At 42.3% G+C, this 9597-nt stretch overlaps 1 protein-coding gene across 1 annotated transcript; it reads right to left on the minus strand.

Annotated features, from left to right (window-relative positions):
* Positions 1-539: 539 nt before the first annotated feature.
* On the minus strand, positions 540-5930 carry LOC141007248 (protocadherin-10-like). Its single transcript, XM_073479597.1, has 4 exons — positions 3402-5930; positions 1393-1454; positions 1178-1290; positions 540-811 (listed from the first exon to the last, which is right to left on the minus strand). The coding sequence occupies exons 1-4, from the start codon at positions 5928-5930 to the stop codon at positions 540-542; spliced, it is 2976 nt and encodes a 991-aa protein (XP_073335698.1).
* Between the last annotated feature and the right edge of the window lie 3667 nt (positions 5931-9597).

The following is a 9597-nucleotide window of genomic DNA, read 5'->3' on the forward strand; positions in this document are numbered from 1 at the left end:
TTTATTTCAGTATTTACAAAAATAAAAATATATTCATGGTAGGAAGTGGTATTAAAGGTGCAATATGTAATGATTTTAGTTGAAAACATTCAAAACGTGACTAAAATTATCAGCAGCCTGTGAAGAAATCACAGTTTTGAAGTTATCGTGTGTATGTTTTCTGTTGCAGGGATATCTAATGAAGTTAGCATGCTAACCAGTTAGCAAAGCAAAGCTCCTGTGCTAGCTGTGTGAACAGCAACACTACCCTGCTGCTCGGGGCTTCCAGTTCAGACTGCTAGATGAATGGCTTACCGTGCTAACTAGATAACAGCAGCTACAGATAGCAACAGTTAGTGGTTACCCTGCCCCCTGTTTTTTTTATACAAATTTTGACAGGTGGTCAATTCTTACATATTGCAGCTTTAATTTCCACTGTAAAAAGGAGTCTGTCAGCCTCCAACAGCAACACTTTCACTGGAGAAGCAATTTATAGTTATAAATGTAACTACTTCGTGACATATACATAATACACAGAATATACAGCATGTTTTGTTGTGTCAATTGAAGATGGGATTGCTTATGAGGCCATCATCTCTGTCAAAAGACTGTTCGTAGTGTGAGATGAATCTCTTTTTCTTTCCAAAAGTGGAGAATGTGTTGTACATATCCAGCTCTCCTCTGGGTGCCAGCTTCAGAGTGCTGTAGTCGGACGCGGTGCCGGGTATGTATACATTGTGCTGGTAGTCAGGTGGCTCCGACTGAGGCTGAGTGTACTTTGGAGCCCATGAGTAGTTAGGACCTGCTCCCTCTTGAAGAGACATCTTGCATTCTGTAAAGAAATGCGCATAAATTACAGTTTGTATCGGAAGATTATTTCAGCTAAGAGCCCATATTTACATACAGTATACTTGATCTGAATAAGGTGGCTTTAAAGGCATCTTCTTAATTTCAGCCTATACTCCTAAAAAAAAAAAGCGAAACACTTCTTCCGGGGACTTTTAGTAATCCTCGTGTTGTTGCATTAAAATCCTCCCTCCTACCCAGTTTTGGGGCCTGCTGGTATTATCTGCTTTTCAGTTTACCATTTTACATTTCAGACTAAATCCTTAGACACAGACAAATGGAGAACCCCCACACCACCACCTACTTTCATGTGCAAAAATAATGAGCTCAAATTGCACAGTTTGCCACCTACCCTTCATGTGATTTCCCCAGGTCCAGTACTGTGGAGCTACAGAGCAGGAAAACCCACCGGCGTCGTATTTTTGTTGGCGGGAAAGAGTGCCCTCCATATTTCCTGAACTATACCTGAGGACATAAACGGACAGGACAATTGTATGTTTTGGTTTTTACTTGTTTATGTGTGCATATTACTTGTTTGTGTGCGTATCGGCTCAACGATGTACTCACCTCTTGTATGCTGAGTTGCGTTGGTTCTTTGTCCAGGTCCAGTCCTTGTTTAAATACTTAAGCTGTAAAGTTAAAACATAAAAAAAAAAAGTTTTGACCAGCTGGATTCATCTCTAGCTGAGTCATGGGTATGTAATGGCATTAGATATGGGAGATACTGTATAGTCAGATGAAAGGCACGTCTTTATGTCTGTTGTTCACGTTGAAAACTAACACTTAATAAAGTCCATAGAAGGACAATTCAACAATGTCAAGTTTTAGTGCGACAGCTGCAAACTTAAGAAGCCTATTAAGTTTTTACCAGACCATTAAAAAAATGGACTTCATTGCCATTCACATTTCTGAAATGGACAAATTACATAACAGACTCTCTAATGGCACACCATAATGACGTAAAAGCTCAATTAGTGAGTAGCTAATCTGCTTATGTGACCATTGTGAGGTTTATTGTTAATGATACTGATGCTGTTGACTAGAGCACAAATAAAGCAGCAAGATCAAGAGACAACTTCAGGTTTGTCATGAAAATGTGCACCTCTTTCATCCCTGCAACATCGTTTATGCCTGTGTCACACACCTTGACACACTGTGGTAATTTGCTCAGACTGCAGGGTGTGTGTTGTCACAGCATGTGGGTGGGTTGAGGCTATATTTTCCAATTGGATAATTTGCATAAAACACTAAAATTGAAAAATAGTCTGACTTTCTGTGATTAAATTATTTATTTATTTGTTTATTGCGTAAACAAACTATGTGGACAAACTCTCTTCATTTTCATGCCTGAATAAACAAACTGACCTTAAAGGACAACACAATTTCATGCTGTTTTACTTTGTTTATATTTGGCGGACCCTGCCACCTTTCTAGCTTCAAACACTGTTCTGGGGACCTTATTTTCCTCCGAGAACGTCTTGTTTATTCAGTTATGGATCATTTATATTGTAAATATTAAAATTTCTTCTCCAAAACTACATAGTGCTCCTTTAAGTTGTTGAATTGGTACGCTGGACAAATTTTTGCGCGACAGTCCAAAGGATATCACTTTATGTTATCGAGTGCCTCTCTCCACTCCGCTAACAGAGAGCAACAGTAGCTAAAGTTAGTTGAATGGAGTCCGCTGACATTAACAAACCGGCACCACACAGAGAGCACCTTTAAGTATTTTGACTGCATGTGAAATTTCCATCTGATTCTATTATATAAGTTTAATGTAATCTAATGCAAAGTTTTATTATCATGCTGAATCACTGTGTGTAAATGAATTAACTAGATGTGTGATTTATTACAGGAGGCGGAATAACCAGTTGGAATTACATTTCTTTTATCTTTAACACTTGAAAAATAAAGACTTTAAAAACACATTATGTTTCTGTAGAGGAGCCCCTTCACTGCATGTGTAATAATTGAATAAACATATACTGTTATGTATGAGTCTGCATTAATTTAACCTAATCAGAATAACCTGGATTTATTCACATTAACTAAACATGATAGATTTTTTAGAGTGTAATATCATCCTGTAGGCTACACTCTAAAATCTGACAGTCATCTACTCAAAAATCATCTACTTAGTCATCTACTTAAAGTAAACTTATAATTATTAGTCTACTTTTCTTGGTAAAGTAGACTTATACTTCTAAGCTGTTAAAACTTTGTAGCTCGCACAACTTAAATGTGAGTCTACTTTAGTTGGTTAATCTGAGGTAGTGAGTGTATCTATGATGTCCATCTATATTCCTCACACATCTGATCAAAATAACATTTCACAGTGTAACATCTTGAAATACAACACCGTTTTCTAAAACATAAATTAACAATGTAAAGTATGCTGTGGGAGGTCGTGTTAGAGCGCCCCCTAGCGTGTCAAATGCATTGTGACACTTGCCCCTGCGGTCAACCTTCATGTCATTTCTAATTGACGTGAGACAGCAGGACGACTAGTTATCGTTTCAGGATAAATGTAACTCTCTAACTGCGCTGATAAGAGAATTAGGCCCTCAGTGTGTCACCTCGTTCGGGGTCGCTGCTCTGTTGTTGGTCAGGTCATTCCGGTCCAGTGCGCTCCAGCCAGAAGTCAGGTAATCTGTGCTCTTGGAGTTATTCTGCTGAGCTGACATCACCGGACTGCAAGGCTTCAGGAACATGAAGTCACTTTTGGACGACTCCGGTGTCAGACACATTTTGTAGCAGTACACCTGGGGAAGCGCGCCGCTGCTGTTTGACTCCGCGCAGCCCGACGCGCCTGAGGACATCCGGACATTCAGGTTGGACTTCTTGAACACCTCTGTGGTGGTGGACGTCTCCGAGCGAGAGCAGCAGCCGCAGCAGCCGCTCGTGGAGGGGAAGTCGGACTCTCTGTTGGACGCTCTGCCCTTCAGTCTGCGCACTGCAACCAGGACGATGATAGCCACCAGGAACGTGAAGGAGATTGCGCCCAGAGACACGATTAAGTACAGGGTGAGGTTGGAGCTGTGATGCGGGCTTAGTGACAGGTCACCCAAATCGGGCTGCGAATCTGGCAGGCTGTCAACCACTGACAGGATGATGGAAACTGTGGCCGAGAGCGGCGGTTGACCATTGTCCTTCACGAGAATGACCAGTCTGTGCCTCGTGGGGTCCTTCTCCACCAACTGGCGTATTGTCCTGATTTCGCCTGTGTATAGAGCGACGCTGAATAAGCTCGGGTCCGTCGCTTGGAGCATTTGATAAAAGAGACGCGAGTTTTGACCCGCGTCTGCGTCCACCGCGCTGATTTTGGTGACAAGGTGACCGGCGTCCGCAGATCTGGGCACTGCCTCGCTGGGTGCTGTTCCATTCTGCGGAACCGGTGACACGATCACAGGTGGATTGTCGTTTTGGTCCAAAATAAAGATATTCACTGACACGTTGCTGTTCAGAGGCGGAAAACCGGCATCTTGAGCTTGTACTGTGATCTGAAAGTTTTTGAGCTGCTCATGATCGAAGGATCTCAGCGCGTAAATGTTCCCGTTGTCTGAGTTTATGGACACGTATGTGGACACGGGCATCCCCTGTATGTCCCCTTCCAGTATAGAATAGGACAGGTATGCGTTCTGACCCGAATCTGGATCCTGTGCGGTCACAGAGCAAATGGAAGCTCCGGGCGCGTTGTTCTCGGTCAGATACACAGTATATGATGGCTGCTTGAAGTGGGGCGCGTTGTCATTCACATCAGACACTTGAACCAAAATAGTTTTCCTCGTGAATAGAGGCGGAGAGCCCATATCTCGGGCGGTCAGGGTGATGTTATACTCTGCCACCGCCTCTCTGTCCAGAAAATCACAGGTTACCAACGTGTAGTAGTTCTTAAAGGATGAGTGCAGCTGAAACGGGACCTGATGCGGGATCTCACAGTCCACGTTCCCGTTTTCACCTGAGTCTTTGTCCATGACACTGATGACGGCGATCACCGTCCCAGGGGGCGCGTCCTCCTGCACAGGTGTGGACACCGAAGTCAGGATCACCTCTGGCAGGTTGTCGTTCTTATCCAGGACGTTCACCAGCACTTTACAGTGAACTGCTACAGCCGAGGGGCCTTTATCTTTAGCCTGAACATATATTTCATGCATCCTGGCTTTTTCATAATCTATCACTCCCTTGACTTTGATTTCCCCCGTGCGCGAGTCCACGCTGAAAAGCTGGCGCACTTTGATGGGAGCGTGGCCGCTGAAAGAATAAGTGATATCAGCATTGGGACCCTCGTCTAAATCGGACGCGTTGAGTTTTATGACAACTGTGCCTTTGGGTGCGTTCTCGGCGAGCCTCACTCTGTAAAACGACTGATCAAACACAGGCGCGTTGTCATTCGCATCCAAAACGGTGATATCAATTTGCGCAGTGCCGGATCTCTCCGGCGCGCCCCCGTCCACCGCCGTCAGGACCATTTGATGTGCACTTTGTTGCTCCCTGTCCAGCGGGCTTTGCAGGACCAGTTCTGCAAATTTACTGCCATCACTGCGCGTCTGGATATCCAAAAGGAAATGCTCGTTGACGCTCAGCAAATAGGTGCGGAGCGAGTTGGATCCGACGTCCAAGTCCTGTGCGCTCTCAAGTGGGAAACGTGATCCAGGCGCAGCGGACTCAGATATGTCCAGGTTAAACTCGGTCCACGGGAAGCTAGGAGAGTTGTCGTTCACGTCCAGAATTTCCATCTCCACCCTGTACAGCTCCAGAGGGTTTTCTATGACCACCTGCAGGTGAAAAGAGCAGGACAAACTCTGCTCGCACAGCTCCTCACGATCAATTCTCTCGTTGACAAACAAAACTCCGTTTTCTAAATTTACCTCCACATACTGCTTCTTGGCACCTGAGACTATCCGGAATCTGCGCGCAGACAGCTTGTCCAGGTCCAAACCCAGGTCCTCTGCAATGTTGCCAACAAAAGCTCCATGCTCCAGTTCCTCAGGGATGGAGTAGCGAATCTGTCCGCAGACTGCATCCAAGAAACAAGTGAACAACGCAAAACGGCACACAACATGCCATCTCCCATACAGTCTTTTCTTCGCCCCCTGTGTGTCCATCTGTAGGCTGAAGCTGTGCCGCAACTCACACCAAGGAGGACTGTGTCTGTAGTGAACTCATACAGGATGGTTGAGGCAGAATTGTGCAAAACACAGTGTGGAAAAAACTTGACATTGGTGGGACTGGAACAGCGACTGTCTGCCCGAGAGAACAGAGAGGAGAGAGACAGGGATGTGCAAGGGCTACTAGCCTATCTCAGATTAGTGTGCGTGGGCGTGCGTGTGTGTGTGTGTGTTTATTATTGGCCCTACTGTTCCAATATGGGAGGAAACGACATCTGCTCGGATAATCTTTCCTGCCTACTAGCCCGATCAAATTCATGTCACAGTCTCCAGGCTGTGACCGCAGGTCAAACGCACTTGATTCAGCTCCTTATAAGAGTGTGTCATCATTTTGAACTGATACAGTTTAGCATAATCGGATCTAAACCAACCCTCCTGCAGCATATTTACTTTTAACGAAAAAAAACAATAGAAAAGTTGCAGCTGCAGACTTTTAACTCTGAATCAGGCTACTTATAATTTTAGATTCATGGATTTTTGAAAATTATTATTGCAGTACAGTATAGTGATAGTAAAACATATGTAATTGTCCTTTTTTTAGATTAAAGTATTCTATTAGAAACACTTTTATTAACTAATTCTAATAATAAACTGGAAATGTGAAAAGAACATCAATGAGAAAATAGTTTGTTTTTTTAAGTGAGGATTTCAGTTGAACCTTTATGAAATCTGTGATAAAGAGGAGAGAAAGCTTCAACTCAAAGCAGTGTTAAAGGAGCACTACGTAATTTTGGGTAAGACATGTTGATCAAAAGAGAAAGATCTTCATTGACTCATTGTTTATGCCCAAACAAACTAAATAAACAAACTCTCTTTGTTTTCATGACTGAATAAACAAACTGACCTTAAAGGACAACACAATTTAATTTTACTTTGTTTAGATGTGGCGGACCCTACCACCTTCCTAGCTTCAAACAGTGTTCTAGGGACTTTATTGTCCTCTAAGAACAGCTTGTTTATTCAGCTATGGAAAAAAATAAATATATCTGAGGTTGCATTATTACCTCATTAATTGTAAATATTAGAAATCTGAATTTCTTCTGCAAAACTACATAGTGCCCCTTTAAAGCTTTACCTAATGAAAAAAGAGTGATAGCAATCCTTCCACAGAGACAGTATTGCAGCACTCTTATCAAAAGACGGACACTGTATTATAGAACGAGCCACTATAAAATGACTTTGAAGTCTCTAAAGAAGAATGTTATGGTGAATCTATGCACAGTATTTGAAGTCTCTAAGTTGTAAAATTGTCCTCAGGAAGCAGCTCAAACTCCTCACAGTACCCTGGCAGGGATCGCTCCTGTTTAAAACAGCATATTTCAGTGCATTAATACTCAAATAGAGCAGTTGTATCTGTTTACCATCCACCTCAATGCACACTCCACCCGTTTGCTCTGAAGAGAAAAAAAAAAAAAGGAAAAAAAAACCCAGTTCCCCTGGTTAAAAGCTGAAAACACAATCTGTCTGCAGGAATGAAACTGCAGCAGATGGTGAGGTTTTCCATGGGCTCATGCTCTTTTTAATTAATGGAATGGAGATTAGAGGGCATTTTCCCTGGATCATTAGTGAACAGAGGAATTAAGACATTTTGTGAGGAATAATCCCAGGGCTATCCATGTGATGCACATGTGGTTTTCTCTCTGTGGTCATACTGACCTGCTTTTCACAGCCCTAAGTGCACGGCATCACTTACGCACTGCAGAAACTAAGTAGCTGGGATAAGGGGACACAACCACCACATTTAGGGATCAAAAATACAAAAGAGATTATGTGTCTGTCACTGTCCCTCCCTCTCTTGCACACACACACACATATGCACACTTACACACTTACACACTGTCCCTCTTTCCCTCCCTCTTTCTCTCACTCAAGGGCAAAAGTAGAATATCAATCCCTTTGTCTTTAACTACTTTCCAGCTTTAAAACTGTGGGATTAGGATAGGTTAGCCTATATTCTGCAGCTTTTAACACTTAAGCGGTTTTAGCTGGAAACTGCGTGGTGCATTCCGCCTAAATGGAAGAAATGTCTGTCATGTAACGTGCTCCGAGTTCACCTAATTATTTTTGAATTCTAATTTAACCTCTTTGTGAAACATTGCAGATGTTCTGCACCACCTGGCACGAAGAGCCAACAGCAAACTGACAGCGAGGACCTTTCACATGATTGACCGCTGTGGTTATGAGGGAAATTGTAACGTCCAATCTCCTGTTTGTCTTGCCACATAGTATGCAAATGCAACTGCAGCTTGTGTGTACAGGGAGAGGTCGGAACCAAGAGTCTGCTCTAGTGTTGTATGAAAGAAAGTGATGTTTTATCAAATGCACTCAATAGAACAAATAACATTACCAGGAAAAGGGATTTTGGCTCCAATTTGGGTATCCCATTTGTAAACATAGATTTTCATTAATAAATTAAGCAATTCAATAGTCTGCAAAAAATCCATTTGGATATTACCTCATGCGCATGGTTGATTGTGTTTATTATTAAAGTCTTTGTTGTAGCACAAAAATGTTGTTCTCTTTTCCCTCGGAGAAGAAGAAAATCAGTGAATTAGAGTTCTTTGTCCTCTTTCTCATTTTTGCAGAAATTATTATGGAGCCAGTTTTTTTTTTATATTCATCATCGTATCGATGTTACGTTCATAGGTATTATAACCAACATGAAACTCAGATTGTGTCTCTGCTGTCTGAGTAGCTTCACACTTTCATGTGTATCTACCCTTCTCCCTGGCCCCCTATAAATACGGCAGCGCATGGGTTTTCACGAGGTCGACACCTGAGTTATTGAAGTAGATTCAGTGTCTGTTGAAACTTGACATGAATGTCAAGAGCAGAGTTGTTGTCGGAGTTGTCACATGGCGAGCTCCTGACACTGATAGTTGGCTCACAAAGCCTTTGGAACCATCAACACTAACTTTTTGCCCTGGCGACCGACAGCCACAGGCAAACAAAGGCAGAGCTGGGAAAAAAAAAAAACAGGTTCTCTCTCTTTCTTCCACCCATAAGTTGAAGTGTGCATGTGGCGACTGACAGCTCATTCAGTGGTGACATTGTAACATGTTGTTGCCATGGTATCAACTGCAAACAGTGATTTAATGCATGCAGTGCACAGAACGAAGCTGACAGAGTATATCATGCCTTATCTTGGCATCTCCCGATTCTAAACTGAGAATCCTCTTTCAAAACTTCTCTTAAAAAACTACATTTAAGACACTCTGTGAAGCAGGGCTGCCAGATGTTTCTAGTGAAAAAAAAAGAAGTACAAATTAATTTAAAATAATATTATCATAAATAAAATTTAATAATGTTATGCTGTGGAACTTTGGATCTGAGCATTTTTGCATCATAACAATACAAAACAACAGGTGTTTGTTTTTGGTCTGTGGTGCTTTATAGACCTGTTATCAGCTTTTGATCATCAAGAGTTTTGAGTTGCCAGGTTGTGGAAAATCCTCCTTTACTTTGTCTTTTTTGCTCATCAGGAAGACCACCTCAAATGAACTATTTGACCATTTACATTCCAAGAAACAGTTACAGTACATCTGTCGTCAATCATTAAAAGAAAATCTTTGGCTTTTTTATCACTTTAATAGTTAGTATTAGT

This window comes from Pagrus major, chromosome 13 (assembly GCF_040436345.1).
Source record: "Pagrus major chromosome 13, Pma_NU_1.0".
Lineage (NCBI taxonomy): Eukaryota > Metazoa > Chordata > Actinopteri > Spariformes > Sparidae > Pagrus > Pagrus major.

Excerpts from the sequence above, each read along its gene's own strand:
- LOC141007248 (XM_073479597.1), bottom strand. The coding sequence starts at position 5,930 with ATGGACACACAGGGGGCGAAGAAAAGACTGTATGGGAGATGGCATGTT. Across the intron at positions 1,455-3,401 it reads GAGCAGCGACCCCGAACGAG|CTTAAGTATTTAAACAAGGA; the intron begins GTGACACACTGA and ends TTAACTTTACAG. Across the intron at positions 1,291-1,392 it reads CGCAACTCAGCATACAAGAG|GTATAGTTCAGGAAATATGG; the intron begins GTGAGTACATCG and ends TTATGTCCTCAG.